The sequence below is a fragment of the Portunus trituberculatus genome, chromosome 13, assembly GCF_017591435.1.
Source record: "Portunus trituberculatus isolate SZX2019 chromosome 13, ASM1759143v1, whole genome shotgun sequence".
NCBI classification, from domain to species: domain Eukaryota; kingdom Metazoa; phylum Arthropoda; class Malacostraca; order Decapoda; family Portunidae; genus Portunus; species Portunus trituberculatus.
Window position 1 is genome coordinate 3,337,289 of NC_059267.1, and position 23,496 is coordinate 3,360,784.

The following is a 23,496-nucleotide window of genomic DNA, read 5'->3' on the forward strand; positions in this document are numbered from 1 at the left end:
AAGCGCCTCCCCTACTCCTTGTGAGTGGAGATGGAGCTTGATAGAGCTTGAGAGCGGGCACCTAATGCCCCGCACAACACAGAGGGTGTGGGCTGCTGCTATAACAGCGTTCCGCCCCCTATCTTCAGACGGGCGCCGTTTAGTGCTGCCGGGCACCAGCAACCGTGGAGCCATGTCCGTGGCCTCCCCAACCTCCCTTCTGCTCTTCTTGCCTCTCTTCTCTATGCGTAACTGTATGTATGAGGCCAGAGAACTGAACAGGTGACAGGCCAGGCCCGCCCTCTAGCTCCACAGCTCAGAGCGCGGGCCGGCTGCTACTTTACACCTTAAAAAGGCTCATTCGCTAGCACGCTCGCATGGTGTGGCGTCCTCATGTTCCTCACCAGAACACTTTACTTTTCAGTAATGATTTACCAATTAATTCCATATTTTTTTTACATAATCAGTGCTGCTGCTGCTGCTATGTTTTTATTATTTTTTAATACAGTACTTTCAGTTGAGACCTGCCAGTATACAGTGCACTTTCAGTTGAGACCTGCAGTATACATTGCCTTTATTTCTCCTTGCCTCCTGCACAGTCTCTCACTCAACTGTGTATATTGAATTTAACCCTTTTTTTCTCACAGTGTATTTTTTTCTCCCAATATTTGATCCTGAGGGCAGCATTGACTTCATGCCCATCTTGACACTTCTCTTCAACTTCTGTCATTTTCTCCTTACTCCATCCCTCCCCTCCATCCCTTTTTTCCTCCTTACCTTCCTTCCTTTCTCCAAATTGTGACCCACTACCTCTTCAGTTTTCCCTTCCCTGCCATTCTCACTGTACCTTTTTTTCTTTTTAATCTGAGACATTTTCAGAGTATTTTTCCCTGGACCTTCCCTTCCTCTTGTGTATCACTGCAGTTCTTGTATTTGTCTGACTCCTGTGTTGGTGAAGGATTGGTGTAGGTTAAGGCTTTGTTTATTATTGTTATCTTATGTTTGCCTTCCCTCAAATGCCAAAATGCTTATTATTCCTGTTTCAGTAGTGGGATGTTGAGTTCAATTTGCAATTTTGTACTGTTTGTTTGTTTGTTTGTTTGTTTGCTTGTTTGTTTGTTTGATTGTCTTGTTATTGAGTTGCAGTGAGGTTTCAGCCTGTGCTTTCATCATTTTCAATGTCCCATGGTCTTCCTCCTTTGCAATGCTGTTTATATTGAAGATTCCACTGAACCCTCACCAATACCTCCTTTTCATAGCACTGAATGCAGTACACTCCTCATGATACACTCTTGTCTCTATGTCCACCCCTTGCAAGACCAGTAATGTGTTGACTCCTCCTCCAGCACTTAAAATTATATATTACAACTTTATTTCAACATTACCAAAGGCATCATTATGTATTACTTTTACTATTAAATCATATCTTTCCAAACAGTATTAAATTATTTTCACAAATTAAGAATATGTCGGTATGAAATACTCCAATTGATGTTTTATCACTGTAGTTTATTCTTACAAAATTATGAGAATGCCATGGACAAGTTATCTTGTAGCACTGAAAAATCTACTTTTTTATCTCTAATGTAAGTCATTTTTTGCTTTAAGAGGCTCAAAATTACAATTTACTTCTTTGAATTACGATGCAGCCATCTGATGTACCTTTGTCTTTGTGAGTGTACATGACCATGCTAGAGTCCCCTGTGTCCCCAGTGTTGTGTGTGGTGTGCTGAGGTGGTTATGTGGATGCTGGTGAAGGCACTTTGTGACATTATGTTGGTAAGAGGCTGGAATTTTGGTATTGTGGTGTGTTTTGGTGATGTGCTGCAGATCAAGCTGAGTGTCAAGGGAAGAAGGGAGTAACTGGGTGCTTGTTTATGGTGCCAAGCAGTGCCTTACACACCAGTGCTTGGAATAAATGGTAGGGTCATGTGGAGTTCCTTGGAAAGAGTGAATGACTGGGTGTGCTTCACTGTAAGGAGAATGAAACAATGGGTGCAGGGGATTGCCTTGGGTATCAAGGTGTAGTCAGTCATAAGGTGGTGGTTCTGCATGTAGTGTGAAGATTGGTTTGTCACACACACACACACACACACACACACACACACACACACACACACACACACACACACACACACACACACACACACACACACACACACACACACACACACACACACACACACACACACACACACACATATGTATATGTATAAGTACACATACACAGTTATTTGTAACACACACACACACACACACACACACACACACACACACACACACACACACACACACACACACACACACACACACACTCTATCAAATTTTTATATCCATAAAGATCAAAATTACACAATTAGTGTGTTCCCATGATATCTAATAACTATGCTATAAATTTAAATTTTAAGGTAAAACTATTCCCTTTGTATTGCTAAGACACCAAAAATTTCCCTTCCTGTGACTTCCCCAATGTCTTCTTCACATTTTGACAGTTCCCAGTGAGATCATTATGGCATTGGTTGACATAGATAAATGTTGGTAGTGTACTGTACACATCTAGATAATCCCCTTCATCACCAAGGCATCTATAAGACTCCTAGATCCTGTCATCACTCCTCACAAATCCCTTACGCCTGTACAACCTTCCCCGTGTTTCAATCTGTTCTCCTTCCTCAGACCCAATCATCTTTTTATGCCAAGTCATATACAAAATTTTTTCCCTTCTGATTGCCACACTTTCAGCATTTACGGGTGCATGGTGTCGCCCCCATGACTGTTTTGTTCCACGTGCCTGCCTCCGCCTTGTCCCTCTGTGCCTGCCGTGTATCTGTGCTTGTGTTGTGCCAGTGTTGAGTATTGAGCTAATGCCATGTGCTGTTGTTGCAGGAAAATCTGGTAATGGTGTTGAACCTTTAGTATATATATTGCTGTGGTCTTGCATTTTGTATGTGATGGTTGTGTATATGCTCTCTCTCTCTCTCTCTCTCTCTCTCTCTCTCTCTCTCTCTCTCTCTCTCTCTCTCTCTCTCTCTCTCTCTCTCTCTCTCTCTCTCTCTCTCTCTCTCTCTCTCTCTCTCTCTCTCTCTCTCTCTCAGGAATGTATCTTGCATGTTGTCCATCCCTTTGTTTCCTCCTTTTATGATACCTTCCTTTCCTTTGTGAATATGGTGTTGTGTCCCTTTACCATAGGTCACTCTGTCTCAATTCTGTTTCCCTCTCTCTCCCAGCTAGGTTGTAGTAATTGTAGGACAAGATAAAGAAGCCACTCACTGTAATTAAGCTTTCTTTAATAAGTTAGAGACATTGTTGTGGGAGGAACCAGAGTGTCTCTCCTCACAAAACAAAAGCAGTATAATAGTATCTGTAGTTGACATTATAAGTCCTTGGTTCATTTTGTATTATCTCTTTTAAAGTATTTGTATGTGTGTATTTACTCCCATACCTATGTATTTATAGTCCCCAGATGCAGTATAGTATAGCCATTGCTTTTAGATATGAGTTACTGAGTGTATATACTACAACTATAGATATATAAAAGAAATATTTAATAATGACAACTCATAGACAGTGCAGGTCAACCATTCCCAACCTGATCCTTGGCTGATGACAGGCTCTTAGCTCCAGCTGTCCCGCTGCCATCACCACCTTGCGTCGCACTCACTCCATGTCTTCTTTGCAGCCAAAGCTGTGGAAGTTGACACAGACAAAGGGGAGGAGAATGATGAGGCACAGCAGCCCTCCTGGTGGCAGAAAAAGAAGAGAGGATTTGACCGGTAGGTATCAAGCATGTCTTTCATCTCACCAGTTTGGTTTAGTTCCTCCATTCACCGATTTCTAACTCTTTTCTTTCAGTAGGAGAAGCAAGCTGTTGTTTGCCTGTGTTAGTGAGATGAAGGGATTTCATTATTTGCCATCATGCACTTACTTTTTTACAAATATATATCTTAAATCAGTCTATTATCAGATATATTATGCTTGTATCAATCAGATTCTTTCCATTGTTTTACCTCAGGTTTTATATTCACATTTTTACTACTACACAGTCTTGCCATTCTCATTTCATACTTTAATTAGCAAAAAAAATTATATGCCTGTTTCTTTTTTTCCATTCTGCCATGAATTTTAGTCACATAACACCTCAGTCCATCAGTATGAACCAATTTCTCAGTGCTGGAAGTGTTGTGTGTGGGGTATGTCATTTGTCTGCCAAGCCACACTGTATGTAACGTTACAGCCACAGTGACACATCAGGGAAGAGCAGGAGCTTCTGACACCCATCTAATGTGCAGTTAATTTTGCTTTGCCTGTAATGATGTAGGTACCATTTTAAGTCTTCTGCAACAAAACAGTGCCTCAGTATTGCTTACAGGTAGGGATGTGTAATGGTTATGAATCTCAGATATTAAGTGTGTGTGTGTGTGTGTGTGTGTGTGTGTGTGTGTGTGTGTGTGTGTGTGTGTGTGTGTTTTACAGTAAGGCCTATAGTGCCTGTAGGCACACTTGAAGAGTGTATGGGAAGGTCTGTTCAGCTTCCGCCCATTAGTGGCGCAGGCAATTTTATTTATAGTGGTGTGTGTGTGTGTGTGTGTTATTTGTTTTGTTACTTCCTGCTGTCATGTCTCCTCTTTCTCTTCTTCCTTCTAATGATGTCATATTCACTTACACAACTTCTTTATAATACTGTATAAGTGAGCGTTTGTGTGTATATGTGTGATAGAGAGTGAGCAGAGGTGTGCCGTAGCTTGCATCGTACATTAGTCTTATGTTCTGTATGTATTACTTTATGTTTTAATGTTTTAGCTTTCACTTTATCATGAAGAAGTGGAGTTACAATACTGTATTAGTGAGGCATGGTGTCTTTGTTGCACTGGTAGCACAGAGGCTGAGGGCAGGTCATATAGGAGTGAGGGTAAAAACTGACCTACTGCACACATTTCTGTAACCACTCTCTCCCTAAACACCTCACAGTCCTCATATTAAAACAGGCAGAAAAGGAGCACAAAAGCCCTTGTTTCTGTCACCTTTGCTTTTGTTGTTTTGTTTTCTTTAAGTGCCACAAGATGTTCTAGCAAGGAATTTGGGGAATGTTAAGACAGTGGTAGTTGAGAGAGGTCACTAGCAAGATATGTGTTGGTGTCCCTTTAATCTTGTTCTGAGTTAAACGAAAAGTTCATAATAGGTCCATTTCTTGCTACAGAATAATTCACTGAAATATTGATGACTTTATGTTTTAGCTCAGCCATTTAGTTTGTATAAATATACATTGCATTTGAGATAAAATACTTTTTTTTTTACTTTATCAGAGTTTCCTTTAAGAAGTTTTTTCCTTCCCTATGTGGAATTGTTTTGCTAAGTTTCCTGAGGCTCAGTCAGTTGAAATTTATTATGCTTATTGATTATTATGCTTTCTGTAACATACTCTAAAACAAGGAAAAATATGCTGATTTTTTTTCGGTGTCTAGCTTTATTACAGTTTTCTTATTTATTATTCATGTAGTATTTTCTAAGTCAAAATTCTTTATGGGAGTATATATATATATATATATATATATATATATATATATATATATATATATATATATATATATATATATATATATGTATGTATGTATTATTTTTATATTTCTAGAATTTTCACGTGCCATTCGGGATGAATATTTCTTCAGCTGTAAAGTTTACTGAAGAGTTTTGACTTCAGTAAGTCATGAGACAAGTGGAAAAGAAACTTTAAGGAAAAAACTTCTCCTATAGCTAGTCTAAAAGAGAATACCTTTGTTATCATTTTAGTTTTGTAATTAATGAACTGAACTTGAGTAGTAATTAACACAGTATTTTCTTTTATCTCTCCTGTGTAGCTTCGTGAAGGGGACAATTGGGTGTGTACCATTTTGAGGGTAAACCATTCTTTTCCCCTGACCCAGCATGACCCACCCACCCTGACCTGGAGGCTCCTTTGCCCGCACACTGCCTCCCTTTTGTGTGCGTGTGTGTGCGTACATTGATGACTGCACTTGACACGCTGACACTCATGCGTCTCATAACTGTGTGCACTTACCGTACATCCTAGGTGTTCCTGTCCACACACCATACTGTACATTACCAGTTCCATTTTGTCTGCCTCAGGTGGTCTTCTTTCAGGCAGCTTCCATAAGTGTGAACATTATTACATCACACTCAGCACTTTGATGAATTACACCCAATGACCTCAACCAGATGCCATCCATTAATCAAACCATCAAGTATTCTCAGACCAGGGCTGCCACATGGTCTCATGCTAGCTGGTCCACCTGTTCCATCTCTGTACATTGGCCATGACTTGTGATGTGTGACTCATGAAGCTGAGCAAGTGTAGGCACTATGCTAATGTATATGATTCTTTCACTCAAATCACAAGTCATTGAATCCCAAGTCAAATTTAAGTAGGATTGGTTCCCATAAGTAGCTTGTTCATTGTATTACTCAAAATGTTTTCATGTTATACTTGTGTCATGATGAGCAGCATTCTTCATTGTGGGCATTTAAAGGAAGTGAAGGTAAATGTGTTTTTACTGATATGTAAGCGTGGTGGCACAACTGAACCTCTCCATCCTGCAACAAACAAAAAGAATATGACCTGAAATATTAGCCACATAACATAACATACACATAGTATGTTGTGGTAAAGGGAAGTGCCAAAGGCTGTATATACAAGCTCAAGGTTTCCTCTGAATCAGGAAAGCAGATGGTAGTGCAACTGGACAAAGTAGGTCGTGATGAAAGCGACCTCACCAGTGAAGAGCCTCATTCCTTTGCTCCCCTCACAGTTCTCATCAGAATGTCCTGCTATATGTTTTCAGTGTGATCTAATTAGAATTTTTCTAATGAATATGCATGTTTGCAAGGCAGCTGCTGTTTCCTCCTGCTATTTTTGGTCGGATCTCATCAGTTGCAGATTTTTTCTTACAAAGAAAAGATGATTTCTTATTATCAACATTTTCCCTTTTTTGAAGAAATTGAAATGTATTTATGCCACAATTTTTTTTAGCTTATTTGCTCTGATGTATCACAGTAGTGTGACACCACAAGGCTGGTGTCTGTTTCCCTGTGCATTCCTCACAGGTTCAGAAATATTTAGTTCTCCCTTCAAGCATGTGTTTTGATATGTATCATAGAGGGAATTAAGATTCATATAATTTCTTCTGTTGCATGACCACCAGTAGTATTTTTTTATCCAACACATACAGTTATTTGCAGAGTATACCTAGTCACTCATTGTCATGCATCCAGCAGTCACTGTACAGGCACAGTTGGCGGGTGAATGCAGTGAGTGTACTGGTCATGCAACAGACACGTGGCCACCTTCAGTCACCCAAATTGTATAAGGAAAGAAGAATTTTGATGTGATGGAGAATTAGGGAAGCTGATCAAATCATGTGATTGCAAAATCATGGACAATTCACTAAATGCACAGACATGCATACTAAAAAAGCACATAATGCTGTGTAAATAAAGAATAGTTTCTGCAATAACTATAAATGCGTATTGTACTTGACTATCATTTTTAACCTGGCCTGAGCTACATGAATGACTTGCATTTTGTGATGCAGTTATATTATGTTCTTAAAACTATTGCATTGCTGTTTTCATTATGTAGGAGACATGTTTAGCTTCAAACAAAAAATTAATCACCAAGGTTCAGAACTATATGTATATTTAGGACAGATAATTTTTTGTCAACTCATGTAATCACGTTTTGCACAAAAGCAACATCAGTCATTGGAAAATAGCTTTAGCTTCGAAAGTTGCCTTTCACAGAGAAGACTTACTGTGTAAGCCATCATTCTTTAGTGTAAGAATTGGTATTTTATCAATGTCATCCATTGCAAAGAATACTTTGTCAAAAGTGTTTATCCTGAGGACCGGAAGGCTGAGTGACTCATTGCTGAAGACTAACAGTGGCTGTGACCATCTCATGTCTGCAGAATCAACCGGCGGGCACGGAGAGCGTGTCGCAAGGCGGTCAAGTCACAGGCCTTCTACTGGCTCATTATTGTCCTCGTCTTCCTCAACACGGCAGTCCTGGCCAGTGAACACTATCGCCAGCCTGACTGGCTCAGTCAGTTCCAAGGTTAGTTTGCCTGACAGTAGTATATACTCTGTTCAGCAAAATACATAATCCTTGCATGCTTAAGAATTTCTGTGTTGTTTGAGGAATATTGATGTCTTTGCATGTGTCTGAATTCAGATAAAAGAAATGGCAATCAGTTCCATCATTATAACATTTTTTACAGTGGCATAATTATAGGACTCTACTATTGAGATCCATATGCTGCATACATAATGGAAGTACAAAAGCTTGTGCATTACATTTATATAGGCAGACTTTGTACTTATGTACATTGTAATGGAATGGAAGCATTAGTTTTCTTTCTTTTAACTCTTTTGTTCTCTCTTTTCAGATTATACAAATCTTTTCTTTGTGGTGCTGTTTACTTGTGAAATGTTGTTAAAAATGTACAGTTTAGGCTTCCAAGTGAGTACATTTCTTATACATATGTTTTGAAACCTTGATATGTTTTATGTGATATGTAGTAAAAACAAAGTATTTGATAGATATCTTGTACTTCTAGTATTGATAACTTAAATCTACTTCAAAATAAACACATTAATGTTTGATTCAGCGCAAGATTACACACACTTTGTTATACATATTAAAAAGCATCTTGTTGTGTCATAAAGATAAACTGCCAGTCTGTTGGTCTGTCCTCTCTATTCTCATTCACTAACCTTGGTTCTGCAGGGCTACTTTGTATCGTTGTTCAACCGTTTTGACTGCTTCGTGGTGATCAGTAGCATCACCGAGGTCGTCCTCACCTCCACAGAGATCATGCCACCCCTTGGGGTGTCTGTGCTCCGCTGTGTCAGACTCTTGAGAGTCTTCAAGGTCACTAAGTAAGTACTGTCTAAATGGAGGAGATGGGAAAATGCGTGTGTGTGTGAGAGTGTATTTTTGGAAGAACCTTTTGGGATTGTATGATATTGTGATCCAGATGGGGCTGAATGTTTCATGACCATAGATCAGTACTCTTTGTTCATTGTAAGAACATGCTGTTCCTTATTCTGTGGTGAATTTCAATACCAAATCCTGACTTGAGTAGTGTAGGAAATGAGATCATGATGAGAAATGATAAGTTTTAGCTGCTCTTCACTCTTCTGTTGTGTGCTTTGCAACTTCAACTGATTGTTGGAGACTCTCAAGAATAACATTTTTATTCACTTAAAAGCATGCCCATCTCATGTTGCAGTTAGACAGTGTACTGCAAAGATATAAAAGTGTGGATGAAGAAAAAGGTTTATGCCATCCAATTTATTACTACCACACATCAACTGCTCTATTCAAAAACGTTTTTGGTGTTAGTTTAGGATGACGTATAGTACAGGGTGCAGCATGAGCCATGCCAGTCACCATGCAGCCAGGACATACCTGTGGGCACTTTGCAGGTACTGGCGCTCCATGAGGAACCTGGTGCTATCTCTCACCTCCCAGTGTCGCTCCATCGCATCACTGCTCTCTGTCCTTTTCCTCTTCATCTTCATCTTTACCCTCCTTGGGATGCAGATATTTGGAGGAAGGCTCCCCACAAACCCAGAACAAGAAAGTAACTTTGACACATTCTGGGCTTCTTTATTGACAGTGTTTCAGGTACTGGAAGCTCTCCTCTTCTGCTATTACCCATACCATCTCTGTAGGAGAAGGTTGGGGTGAATGTTCCTGCCTGCATGTGCCTCTGTTCAAGGTGCTGACTGGGAATCTTATCCAACTTGTCCAAGACTACCTTATTTCTGCAGCCTTTGGAGGAGTAGCCACATTCCTGATATTGTGCATTGTGTCAGGCTGAAGGATGCAGCCTGAGCAAGGCTGTGGGAACAAGTCTACAGCACCTCCAGGCCATAATGTCTGGCTTTGAATTATGCAGCTACTGAATATCTTAATCAATAATACAAAGAAGCTTACACTTAATTATGAACTGGACATGGGATATGCTGTCCATCTTCCATAAGCCATTACTACATTAAATTGCTTTTGTATGCTGTACATATGTACATGGTGCATGTATCTAGTGTGCAGCAAGCATAAACCTCATGTGTTGAATAATGGTGAAGAAAGACCTGGTGAACTGCACAGCTAATCCTTGTACAGTATTGTGTGTGTGTGTGTGTGTGTGTGTGTGTGTGTGTGTGTGTGTGTGTGTGTGTGTGTGTGTGTGTGTTGAATGTCATTTTTCTCCAAGAAGTCTGTCCATCTATTCTTCACCACCCTCTCACACATCTTAGCTACCACACTTGTAAGTGACACTGGTCTATAGTTCAATGGGTCTCTCTTGTTACCTGATTTATAGATTGGGACAATGTTAGCTCTTTTCCAGTCTTGGGGCACTACACCTTCCCTTAATGAGGCATCAATTACTTCACAAACTTTTTCTGCCAATTGCTCCTGCATTCTCTTAAAATCCATCCTGATACCCCATCAGGTCCCACAGCTTTTCTCACTTCTAAACTCCCCATCATGTTCTTGATCTCCTCCACAGTTACTTGAAACTCCTTCATAATCCCTTTCTGTTCCATTACCAGTGGTTTGTCAAAAGCAGTCTCCTTTGTGAATACCTTCCGAAAGCATCCATTCATAGCCTCTGCCATTTCCTGGGATCTTCACTGCATACTCCATTTACTTCTAAACTTTCAATACTTTCTCTATTTTTGATGTTGTTGTTCACTAGATAGTGAACTACTGAAATAGGTGGTAAATTTTCAATACTCTGATGTGGCTAGTGAGTCAGAGATCCACAGATGCAGCAGTGAGCAGATGGTGCTGGAGTCTGCCTGGAAGGCCCACACAGAATACTGCATTTGTTGATCTTGGATGAGTTTGGCAGATCTTTTCTATCTCCAGACAAGAGGTGCTCACAAGTCATGCTGGAAGACACTTGGGCACTGCTAAAGTTTAGGGTTTTTATGGAAGGATATTTAGAAGCATTTCCAGTGTTTTATATATATATATGTCTTTCTCCTCATCCTCTTTATTTTATTGCTTTCTACACTACCTCTCCTCCCTCTCAGCAGCTTACAAGTACTCATTTCTTCATTACTACTTGATCACCTGCTATTCTTCCTCCTCATCTTCCTTGCTTTCCTCTCCTTTCCTGCAACTGCCAACGCATCTTCTCTTCCAGATATTGGCGGTCACTCTCGAACCTTGTGGCGTCACTTCTCAACTCCATCCAGTCCATTGCCTCTCTGCTGCTCCTCCTCTTCCTCTTCATCATTATCTTTGCGCTGCTCGGCATGCAAGTGTTCGGTGGCAAGTTTAACTTTAATGCCACAGAGGAAAAACCACGTCACAACTTTGATAATTTTGTGCAGGCGATGCTGACGGTGTTTCAGGTATTATCTTCTGACATCTCTCTCTCTCTCTCTCTCTCTCTCTCTCTCTCTCTCTCTCTCTCTCTCTCTCTCTCTCTCTCTCTCTCTCTCTCTCTCTCTCTCTCTCTCTCTCTCTCTCTCTCTCTCTCTCTCTCTCTCTCTCTCTCTCTCTCTCTCTCTCTCTCTCTCTCTCTCTCGACTTATTAGCATGTCAAATTCTCATTTTTTAAATTTTCTGTCTCGTCGGTAGTTTCATTTCATTACAGTTGCTTTAATTTATGTTTATGTTCTGCACATTGAGTTTTCTTTGGTTTGTTTTGTTTATGTCTGTATTTTCTGTGTTTCAGATATGATTTTCCTTTGTTTTAGTGTGTGTGTGTGTGTTTGGTGAGTTTTTCTTTCGTGTGTCTTTAATTTTTTTTTCACATTCTGCATGGCTTTTTTTTTTCTTTTAGATATATTTGTTTTGCTGTAGTCTGTATTTAGTCATGAATTTTCAGGTCATGTTGTGTAATGATTGACAATTTTTTTTGGATGATGTAGATATCTAATTTCCAGTCTTAGTTTTGATTGTTTAACAGTGTTGAAGCTTGTATGACACTGCTTTGCTTTTATTTTCAAGGCTTCTGCATGGTTAGTTGATTTTGTTATCTATAATCTGTTCATTTTATTATTTTTTACTCAAAGGATTTCATGCGTTTTGCCTACTAGATTTTATTTGATAGTTTTCCTATCATTTAATGTTTTTGTATAAACATTCAAAATCTTTACCCATATATTGATTAATAGATTTAATATAAAGCCTATCTATGGATAACATGTTTGGGCTGATATGTATAAATTCCTTGCATCACATGCATCAAAAGTACAATAGTAATCCTTTCCTTTAGAAATTTCAACTTTATCTTGCCATCAATATAATTTCCTTGGATAGTGTTCATCAAAAGAAAAATTTTTATCCTTTACAGTAAAAGTGTCAAGTATAGTACTCATCTATGTTACAGTGTACAAGCTTCTTCCTCCTTTAACTCATCTTTCTTCCCACCCTCCTCCCTTGCTTCCGCCACACAGATCCTGACTGGAGAGGACTGGAATGTGGTGATGTATGATGGCATTCGGGCGTACGGTGGAGTGGCCACGCCTGGAATCATTGCCTGCGTCTACTTCATCATCCTCTTCATCTGTGGCAACTGTATCCTTTTGAAGTGGACAGAGAGAGAGAGAGAGAGAGAGAGAGAGAGAGAGAGAGAGCTTATAACCTCATTAAATAACTGGAGCTTTTCAAAGTATTAATTTCAAGTTTTAGTCATCTTTATATCTCTTCATTGTCATTCATCTCTCCTTACCAGTGTTTACTTGTCATATTTCACTATTCACTTCCTCTCCTTGACTCCAAACCTCAGATATCCTGCTCAATGTATTCTTGGCCATCGCTGTCGACAATCTTGCTGATGCTGATGCGCTGGGAGATGCAGAAGAGGAGGAGGCTAAGGAAGGGGAGGAGGTGAGTGGTGGTATTGTTAATGTATATCAATTATTTTTCTCTCTTCATCTTTTTCTTATTCTATATCGCAAGAAATGATACACAGTAGATAGTGGTAACTTTGATTTTCCATTTCCCAAGCAGAATGGAGGAGAGCAAGTGGAAGAAGGTAACAAAATGGCAGGTGAAGGAGAAGAGGGAATAGAAGAGGAAGAAAAAACAGCACTTAACCACATAGCCATAAGGTGAGGCATTTTGTTTGAATATCCTGTTGTTACTGATAGTGGCACACTGAGTTCCTTGAAGCATGGCTAATTCTCTTGATGTTTTTCTACTTCTTCAGCAGAGATGGAGATACAGCAAGCCACACAAAGGTTAACCTAGAGGAGGAAGGTGAAGAGGGAGAGAAGTATGACGAATATGAGGAGGAGGAGGGAGGTAAGAGCCAGTGTGAAAAAGTACTGTTGTGTAAAAAGAGAAATCAGTAAACCTCCCTCACTGCTGCCATACCTGAATAGTGTTTTGTACAAGAATCCTGATAATAATGCAACATTTTCAGTTTATTAAATTTTTTCAAAACATGAACTTAATTTATTTGTATTTACTGGAAGATGTAGAAAGCACTGAGCCACAGGCACTGTGCAGTGATGATGTGGAGGTGAGGGGCAGTGAGGGAGGTGGTGCTGCAGTGAGAGAAAACATTCTACCTCAAGTTAAAAGTCTGAGTGCATGTACGTTTGATTGTCATTTATGATAGTGTTTAATAATATATATAAAAAAATTTCCTTTTTTTATCACATGATTTGATATTTGGTCTAGTGAGATTTTGCTAATAAGTATTGAGTCCTTTTCTTTTTAGAAAGGAGAGTTTTTTTAATGTTTCACTCATCCTTAAACAACTTAAAGTATATTCATCATTATTTGGTTTGAAGATTGCAGATGATGTCTACTGTTTTCCTTATTGGTTCTTGGTTCCTGTTATTTTTTTTTTAATTTTTGAGCTTAAACATATGGCATGAGTGACTTTTTTTTTTTAAAGATTTTTGAATTAGCCACTTGGTGCAGTTATTTGGGAGAAGGTGATGTGTGCTTGTGAGAGATGGATGCTAGTAATGTCTTGCTTCAGTTTTCTTATTACTACCTTAATCCTACACATGCATCTCATTTTTTTCTTAATCATCCTTACTATAACTTATTTATTACTATTTCCCTATATAATATTTTTATGATTCTATCATTATAAAATTTATATTTTTATCAAAAAAATATTTCAGTTTTTTTTTGCTTCTATTTTTTTCTTGTTTGTTTAATTTAAAATGTGTGTGTATGTGTTTCTGTGTGAATTAAACTTTTCTTCCTAAAGCAGAACAGTTTTAAGGATAACACAAGATCCCTACAGTATCTGTCTTATGTATGTTGTTTTCAAAGTTTATCTAATGTATTATTTTCTTACATCATTCTAGGGGTCATCATACATTAATTTGTTGAGCAGTTATGTTTTTCAGTGAATTTTGTTGTAACTGTATTTATGTATTATGTATTTGTATGAATTATGTCCTTTCATGTGGATTTATTTTACATAATGATGTCAATATGTGTTACTTCACATAGCAATGATTTATTTGTTGTATGAACACCTAATGAGAACATTCATAGGGAGAGCTCATTCATGCAGCCTTCATTACTCATTTCACATAGTAAGTCATAAACCTTGGAAGTACTACAGTCAACTTACAATTTATGAATAAATTGAGTTCTTAAAAATGTTGATAGATAAAAGAATTGTACATTATGTGTTTGTGTAGATTTTGAGTGCTGAAAGATTTGATTACTGCAAATTCTACTCTTGAAAACCTGATCAAAGGAAAGTATTTTATTCCTAAGTTTGAACACTAATTGAATTCATAAATTGAAATTTGCCTGTATCCTGTGGTTGCCTGAGGCTGTTCAAGCTCCCATTCCAGCTCCACTCATGTACCCTTCTGCTCTCCACTACCGCTGAGAGATATTCAACAATTAGAAGTGCTCAGTGTGGCTTGTGACAAAATCTCAAAACAAGCAATGGACTTACTTGCCATGATGTTGACAAGATGCTGGGTGTCATACAACAAATAGATATTATCAATAACTCTAATCCTAAATTATGTAAATGTCTTCTCCCTGGATCTTTTTGTCTCTGGAATGTTGTGATTCTTCTTCGCGTCGATGTCCAGTTCAGCGTCTCATCTCTCTCTCTCCTTTAGGGTAGATTGAATTAATGGAATCCTTCTCTCCTTAAAGTTTCAAGTATTGCAAAGAAGATTGTAAAATTGTAAAATATTTTTAATTTTTGATGAATGATTATTCTGGTCAATACTGATGTTTATTGCAATATAAAGCAGAGAAAGTAATTTCAAGTTAGATTGTCATCAGTCTTGAGAGAGAGAAGAAGCTTCTAGGCTAATACTGACAGATCCCCTAAAGGAAAGAGACTGTGAAGCTAATGATGTATATAACTTTCCAGTTCTTGCTTGTGGGTGTTTGATTTCCAGCTGTTTGATCTTTTGGTGATTTGTTTCCAGCCATTTACTTTGGACTGTTTCATGTTCATCTGTTCTGTCTCCAGAAATTTTTAATTTATTATCATATCTTATGGTTGTTGGCTTCTGTCTGCACTAGAATCTTTGTTTTCCTCAGTGTTTTTAGTATTAGTTTTCATTCATACATCATCAGTCACCTCCTTTCATCTCCTTTGAAGTGTCATACACAGTGAATCTTCAATTTCTCTGTCCAGAAAAGGTTGTGTAAAATATACGAAAGGGCAAATTTTCTGATGAATATTGAGAATAGCGGAAATAGTAGTTAAACATTTTATTACCAAAAGGAACATATTGGTTACATATATCAACAGAATTGCTTGACTTGGAAAATTGAGGGTGCACTGTATTTCATTTGCATTATGTGAAGTTTGCTGCATTCTTGTTCTTTCCCTGTGTTTTCCTCATGTTTTTGTGAGTCATTCAAGTATCCTCATGGTCTTTGGTGTGGCTATTTGCTTGTAGCCACTAGATCTTGCTTGTGGTAAGTTTAGCACTGTTGTGTCATTACAAGACTAACTCATGTAACTCTCTGATGCATGTTGTCCTGTAGGCTGATTGATGGCCAGGACTTACAGAGTGATGTAACTGTATAATGAGTTCACTAAATGCTGGACTGAAGTAGACATTAGGCCAGACTGGATTTTTACATACATCCAGTTTTATTGTGTGTTTGTGTTGAATCTGTAGATAAGCCTTGTTCCTTCCCACTCTGAATCAGTGTTTCATGTGTGTCCTACCAAGAATTTTATGTTTAGATAATTATAATGTTCAGTCAGTTTTTGAAATATGCATTGGAAGTGGGAGAGAGGGATATCCACTGATTGAAAATGAGTAGGCTGATGATTTACTGATAATTTAGATTTAGTTAGTAGTAGACTCATATTAACATATAGTTGATTCCACACTTGTTACATGTAGTCTGGCTTTGATTACTGCCTTGCCTAGCTCATGGCAGAACATCCCTTCTTGTTTGTATAGTGAAGTCTTCCTCCCTAAAGCTATACATATGTACTTTTGTTTAAATGAACAAAGGCACAAATTGCTCTAGTACTTTTTGGATCGCAAAATATTATAACCTCAGGAAGATAGAAGAAAACTAATGTGATAGTTATGGCCAATGAACTACAGCATGATATTCCATTGACATAAATGGATGTAAGCCAAGTATTTAGCCAATAGATACACAGACAACAAGCTGAGACTTGTGCTGGTGAGACTCAGTGATTAAAGCTGCTGGAGGAAGGCTTCTCTATACACTTGTGTTGTTTTTGTTGTTTGTTTGTTGTAGCTATGTTTGTCACCATCATTGTTGTTATTGTCGTCCCTTCCTCCTGCTGGTGAGCCTACCCCTTCCTGCCCCCTCCCCCCTTACCCCTGGGCCAATGGTGTTGTTGCAGAAGAAGAGGGAGAGGAGGATGGAGAGGACCGCCCTGAGGGAATGAGACCTCGCAGGGCCTCTCAGCTCAGCAACCCCAACAAAGCCAAGCCTTTGCCTCCATACTCCAGCTTTTTTATTTTCTCCCACACAAACAGGTATGTGTGCACCTGTGTGTGTGGATGTGTATTTGTGCGTATGTATGTATGTTGGTGTGTGGGTGTCCATTCACCGAGGTACTAATAATACTTTCTTCTCTATTTCCAGATGTTTCTCATTTTCTTTTTTTTCTGCAGGTTTTGTATGACTTAGAAATCATCCAAGGAAAGTGAGTGCTTGTAATGTTATGATGGGACAGGATATTGTTACAGCAGTGATGCTTTGCTAGAATGTTCACTCTCCGATCAAACGCTGCACAAATTTAATTCCTTAAATTTGGAAAGCTTATTGTCCTGTCACCATTACAAACACAACTGTATCTGACAGCAGCAGTAGCAGCAGCAGCAGCAGCAACGACAACAGCATCAGTGACACCATGAGCAATAGCAGCAGAAGCAGAACTAGCAGGAACCCTACACCTCTCTGCCCTCCCACTAACTGGCACTTTTATACTGCCCTAGCCACTCATTAAAGGCTCTGTCTCCTCCTGACATTGTGTTCTAGAGGGGGACTATGGGGAGACGGAAGGAGAGACTGGAGAGATGGTCCCGGCGCGTAGAGCTTCGCAAAGTGAAAACGGCCCCACTAAAGCTCAACCAATACCAAAATACTCTTCTTTCTTCATATTTTCCCATACCAACAGGTGATCTTAGAGCCCCTACTGTAACTGCTGCCCACTTTGTTTTGTTTTGTTTATGGCCTCATTACCTTCCTCACTTCCTTCCCTTTCCTTCATGTTCCTAATCTATTTTCTCTTCCTATTTCTGTGATTCTTGAAGTACTATCTTGTTTTTTCACCTTTCTTTCTCTCCCTTCCACTTTACTCATCTCAATCCTCCTCCTCTTTCTCCTTCCCTTATTTTTCCTTCCCATTTCTTGTACTCCATATCCACTTATCTTTTCTACATTTTTTTTTTTTCCTTCTTTTTCCTTTCATTGTCATGCTGTCTCTTCATTCCTTTTTTCCATCTCCCTTTTCCTTTTTTACATTCCTTTCTTTCTTTGTCTCTTGTATTTCTTTCAAATCTTGCTTTCCTTACCTCCATTTCCCTGATCTTCCAGCTTCTCTATATTTGCTTCTCCCTTCTTTCACTTAACTCTTCCTTTCATCATCTCTGTTTTATCTATCCCAGTAACTTCTGTATTTACTGATTGGTTGTTCCATTCTATTTTGTTTGTTGAGGTAATGAATGTTTGGTGTGGTGCAGTAAACAGAGCAGTTTCCACCCTCCTCTTGACACATCAGCAATTAAATGTGATGGGTTCATTGGCATTTATTTAATTAATTTGAATGATTTTTCCATAGTCATACATTTATTCACTTATCTTTTTACTATTCATTCTAATGGAGAGCATTGCCAGTGTAGCCAGACATTGAGTTGCTTAGTGCAGTAGATCAGTAGCTCACCTCTCTTGAGTATAAGTTGCTCCATTTTTGTTATTCTGTCCAAAAGAAAGTATGCATAGTGTCCTCTGGTATACACTTGGCTCATGTGTATGCATACATATACAGTCTTGTCGTGACATCCATGTTCTGAGCTGCGTAGTGCTGTACGTATGTATGCTTCTCTGTGTCAAGTTACTTTGATTTTTCCACATCTTGTTCTGCCACAACAGAGGTCTATGTAACTTCTTTTGGAGAAGACTATTTTGTCTGACATGCCAGTTTTCCAAATCAAAAAGAACACTTTGTAGTTGTGTGTTCTGTTGGAAATCGCGGCATGAAGACACTCACACCAAAAAAGTATTGAATTAGGCTGGTTTAGTACAGAATTTACCATCCTGATGGTGAGGTATTGAAAAGACTAAAATAAATCAAGTTTTTCACATACTACAGGAACAATGCTATGTAAATAATATCCAGATAAGGTTCAAGTGTTATTACTTTTATGGAAATTACTACTTCTACTGATATTATTATTATTATTATTATTATTATTATTATTATTATTATTATTATTATTATTATTATTATTATTATTATTATCATCGTTATTGCACCAGAAGGTGATTCAGAGAGATTGAGGCAGCTTGTAGAAGAGTTTGAAATAGTGTGTGAAATGAGAGAGAACTGAAAGTGAATGAGAGTAAGAGCAAAGTAGTAATGAAGTATAAGGCTACATTGTAAGAAGTTGAATGTATGTAGTTTTACATACAGAGTAGCTTGAGGAGCTGGACATATTTATGCATCCAAGGTTGCATGTTGCTGTGGATGGAAGAATAGATGCACATAGAGGTGAAACTTAGAATGAATGAGGAGGAAGATTTGGGAAGCATATATATACTTAGCCTGTAGATGTAGATTGCTTGGAGTGAATGAATGAAATGATTGTATGATGGAATAGTGATACTAATCATGGGACTAAAAAGAATTGATTGAATATATTGGAGATGAGAAGACTAAAGAACATTTATTTTTGGAAATGTGGAGTGTTAAAAGAGAGTTTGCAGAATGAGCAGTGCAGGAAGAATTGTGATGGTGTTGGTGTGGAGAAAGAAATCAAGCAGAGCTGTTGTTGAAGGTTCTGAATCTGATGTGAGAAATGAAGTGCATGAATAGAGTGAATGGACAGCGCAAAGAGTGTTTGATATTTGAGAAGCAAGGAAGAGTGATGGCACTAATAACAGTGAATGTATGCATGAAGATGTCTGGAGTATAGATCAATACTAAAGTATTATCAGCATCAGTATCAATAACTATTATTTGTCTCAGGGATATTATTATTCTTCATTTGCATTCCAATTGTTATTTTTAGTAAATTTAGCTGCAGTCAAATAGTTATGTCAGAGTGAATTATGAGAAATACAAGCTACAAGCAGACTTGATTGTATCCATATGAAATTTGTTATTTTATTTTTTTTTTTTCACACTAGGTAATGATATAGAATATTGTTAAGTCTGTCAATACCACACCACCAAGGCCTAACTGACCTATGCACACTCTCTCAACTGTGACGGCAGATGACTCAGAGCCCCGCATTGATGGCAGGCACCCATCTACCCCTCTACCCCTCCAACCCTCCACCCCTCCAACCGACTTGCCCTAATCCCATCCCCCCCACACCTCCACCCAGCGAGTCCCTGTAGGTGTAGCCCATAGCATCATCTGATGAAGTGAAGAAGGGAAGGCCCCTCCTCTGCCTTTCTTTGTTGAGCTGCTCCCTGCTCCTTGCTCCAGAAGAATACTTGATAATCATGATTAAGAGTTCAGGCAATATTTTGTTTGTCTTTTGCTCACACTAAATAAATTGTCATTTTCCTCAGTTAGAGGTTTGAGACATTATACAGAGAGGGAATTCATATTTGTTTGTAGGCCACCAAGTAAACATGGTTTTTTTTTTTTGTGAAACATATTTCACATGAGAAAGCTGCATTCTATTATGATTTATGTTTTAACTGAAAGTGATATCAAATATTATTCCTTTTATCTGGACTTGTTCCTCATTCAGTTTCCCTTGATGTGTATCAGTGCCATGTGTAACCCACAATTTGTCACTCCCAGTAGCAAGATGTAATGTCCTTCTCCACAATAATCACATAGGCTGATGCTGTAATAAGAGAGATGTATCATTTTAATTTTGTTGAAAACAAGGTTTATTTTCATTTTTATAATTTTTGGTTGAAAACTTATTGGAAGATACTTTAGTCTGCCTCTTATGACCCCCAATGTTTTCACTATCTGAGCCCCCACCCCCCCACTCATTCCCATCTGACTGGTATGTCCAGTAGTCTACATTCTGTCAAGGTTCACAACTCGGTCTTTGCTGTCACTCCTCCATAAGGCTTTTGATCTCTTGTGATGACCTCCTAAATTCTTTACTGTACTTAATGACTTACATTTTATGTTTCTTTGCCTTATCGAAAATGAAGAAAAAAAGTTCAGATCACAAAATTCTATGGGAATATATTGATATATATTGTATACTAAAAGTTCTTATCTTTCATTTATAAATTCACAACTGCATAGATTAGGAAAATTATCATAAAATGCTTCCTTTGTTTGAAGTTTTCAGTTTGTTATTATTGTTAATGTCCTAATATTTGTATTACATTTTAATTGATGTCACATGCAATAATTATATGCCTTATGAAAAATGCCCATGTTCATCCACTAGTAGTTGCACTGGCCATCCATGCACTGTATATAAATAGTGTGCGGGCTGCTGTGTGTGTGTGCGTGTGTGTGTGTGTAGAGTAGAGCCTCACTTAGAGTAGTAGAGAGAGGTGGCAGCGTACATACGTGCTCACTTAGTGCCTTGCTGTAGCCCGAGCACCGCCGTGTGACTGTACGTGGCCTGGTGTAGCACTGATGCTGGACTGCTGTGATCTGTGCTGGTTGTCCTGTCCATAGTGAAGGTAGCGAGGGGAGGGAGGGAAGGGATCTTGATTTCCTTGTTTTTATGTTCTGTTTGTTAAGAATTTGTATCCTTTGTTCCTATCCATCAGTCTAAGCTTTGCAAAGTCCCGTGTATATCAGCATTGCAGAACAAGACTGTTGTTGATATATTAATTGCTCTCATTGACATCTGCAATACGAGCTTCAGTTTTTAATTTTGATGCTTCAGCTTTATCATTTTGATAGTTTTGATTTCATACAAAATTTATTTGTAAATATACATACAAAATAATAAGAATACTAAAACCTCTTCCAAAAGTAACATTTATAATCAATTTATTTCTAAACCAAACATAATCACAAAAAAAAAAATTGCATAAAATTTCAACACTATGGCACCACACAATGAAAAAAAAATTAAGACATACATTATCTAAAAACAACACAAAACAACTCCTCAAAGATCACTCAGAATTGTGAAAATATGGTGTGTGTGTGTGTGTGTGTGTGTGTGTGTGTGTGTGTGTGTGTGTGTGTGTGTGTGTGTGTGATGTCCTTGAAGTAAGCTAGTGGGGTGTGCAGGAGCAATGAACAGTCCCTGGTACATCATTACAAGCTGAGGTGTGGTGTTTGGGTGCTGCTTTGTGGCTTACATGTGCAAAGAGACTTAGACTACTGAGTTGCTGCACTTGCCACTGCTAAAGTCTGTGGCTGAGCTAAGTGTTACTAGCTATAAATTGCTGTGTGTTAGTCTAATAGTTTGTTGAGGAGGTGGAGTGTTGGTTGGCACTTGCAATGGCCTCACTCATCTTACTTCATGATTGTGAAAAGTCAGTCATCACGAGAGCTTATCACGATCAGTACAAGAAATTGGAAACAAAGACACATGCAGGAACGCATTTTGCATTCAAGGCAGCAAGGACAGAGAAACACACCATGAGCACCTATCACACATATTTTCCTGCCTCCACTGAGTTAAAAAGTCAGTAAAGGTCATTGGGTAACAAGGAGATCAGTCCCTTGGAAAAATCTCCATAAACTATCATGGGACAGAGAGGCTAAGGCAATGCCTCCCGTGCTTCCTTTACAGGTTTCGTGTCTTCTGCCACTGGATTTGCAACCACAGTCTCTTCAGTAATGTCATCCTTGTCTGTATTCTCATCTCTTCTGGTATGTTGGCTGCTGAGGACCCTCTGCGTTCAGACTCCCAGCATAATACTGTAAGTCTCCTGCTCTTATTTTTCTCCCTACATTTGTAATATATATTTTTTTTTATGTATCATTTGTGTTATCTCTTCTTTTCTTCTTTTTTTATAGTTCATTCTCTACTTTTGTTTTTCCTCTGTGATTTTATACAGTCTTCATTTTATTTTCTTATTGCTGTGTACTGTTCATCACATATTCTTTTTATATTTTATCCTGTATTACAAGTACATGTATATTCATAGTCTGATATCTTTATTTTTTTTAGCACTAACTTTGTGTAACTTATTAAAATCATCCAAAAATGGTCTGTCAGTATTAAACCTTTTTTTTGGCAATCTAATCTGAAGAGTACAGCTAAATTTGCTCCTTCAGTTGCCTCTTGCTTTATCTTGTGTTGTTCTCTCACCAGATCCTGAACTACTTTGACATCTTCTTCACCTCGGTCTTTACGGTGGAGATCTTCCTCAAGATGGTGGCATACGGCTTCATCCTTCACAAGGGGGCCTTCCTGCGCTCAGCCTTCAATGGGCTTGACCTCCTGGTGGTGGCCGTGTCCCTCATATCATTCTCCTTCAAGTGAGTCAGGATGTGGTTCTCTTTTTCTTTCTGTTAAGCTGTCTATCTGTCTTTTCTCTCTCTCTCTCTCTCTCTCTCTCTCTCTCTCTCTCTCTCTCTCTCTCTCTCTCTCTCTCTCTCTCTCTCTCTCTCTCTCTCTCTCTAAATATTTGAAATAATTTCTGGTATTGTATGACCAGATATCCAAATATTACATGCTGTTGTAGTTTATTTTTCTAGCCTGTTTCACTCAAGCCTTCCTGATTCTTCATCTCTCCATCACTGAGTTTCGGTACCTATTCAGAATGGGCATTTTGTGCTACTCTGTATTTCTAGAAGTTTTCTTCCCCTATCAGCCTGAGTATAAAAGGACCTGAACATTATTTTCATCACTTCAGTATCTCCTAGACATATCTTTTGATG

At 38.5% G+C, this 23,496-nt stretch overlaps 1 protein-coding gene across 50 annotated transcripts in view; it reads left to right on the forward strand.

Annotated features, from left to right (window-relative positions):
* The window catches only part of LOC123503122 (muscle calcium channel subunit alpha-1-like), a 230,015-nt gene that overhangs the window by 145,547 nt on the left and 60,972 nt on the right, over window positions 1–23,496 (forward strand). For 33 of the 50 annotated variants that reach the window (XM_045252615.1, XM_045252618.1, XM_045252570.1 and 30 more), the window contains 14 exons: window positions 129–233; window positions 3,659–3,752; window positions 5,835–5,855; window positions 7,941–8,086; window positions 8,418–8,491; window positions 8,759–8,910; window positions 11,190–11,400; window positions 12,451–12,571; window positions 12,783–12,883; window positions 13,004–13,107; window positions 13,206–13,300; window positions 17,480–17,618; window positions 22,403–22,532; window positions 22,928–23,094. In XM_045252615.1, coding sequence (XP_045108550.1) covers window positions 129–233; window positions 3,659–3,752; window positions 5,835–5,855; window positions 7,941–8,086; window positions 8,418–8,491; window positions 8,759–8,910; window positions 11,190–11,400; window positions 12,451–12,571; window positions 12,783–12,883; window positions 13,004–13,107; window positions 13,206–13,300; window positions 17,480–17,618; window positions 22,403–22,532; window positions 22,928–23,094 — 1,660 coding nt within the window. Of the gene's footprint in view, window positions 1–128; window positions 234–3,658; window positions 3,753–5,834; window positions 5,856–7,940; window positions 8,087–8,417; window positions 8,492–8,758; window positions 8,911–9,459; window positions 9,662–11,189; window positions 11,401–12,450; window positions 12,572–12,782; window positions 12,884–13,003; window positions 13,108–13,205; window positions 13,301–16,838; window positions 16,975–17,479; window positions 17,619–22,402; window positions 22,533–22,927; window positions 23,095–23,496 lie in introns of all 50 variants that reach the window. The other 17 variants (XM_045252574.1, XM_045252585.1, XM_045252584.1 and 14 more) reach the window with 12 other exon arrangements.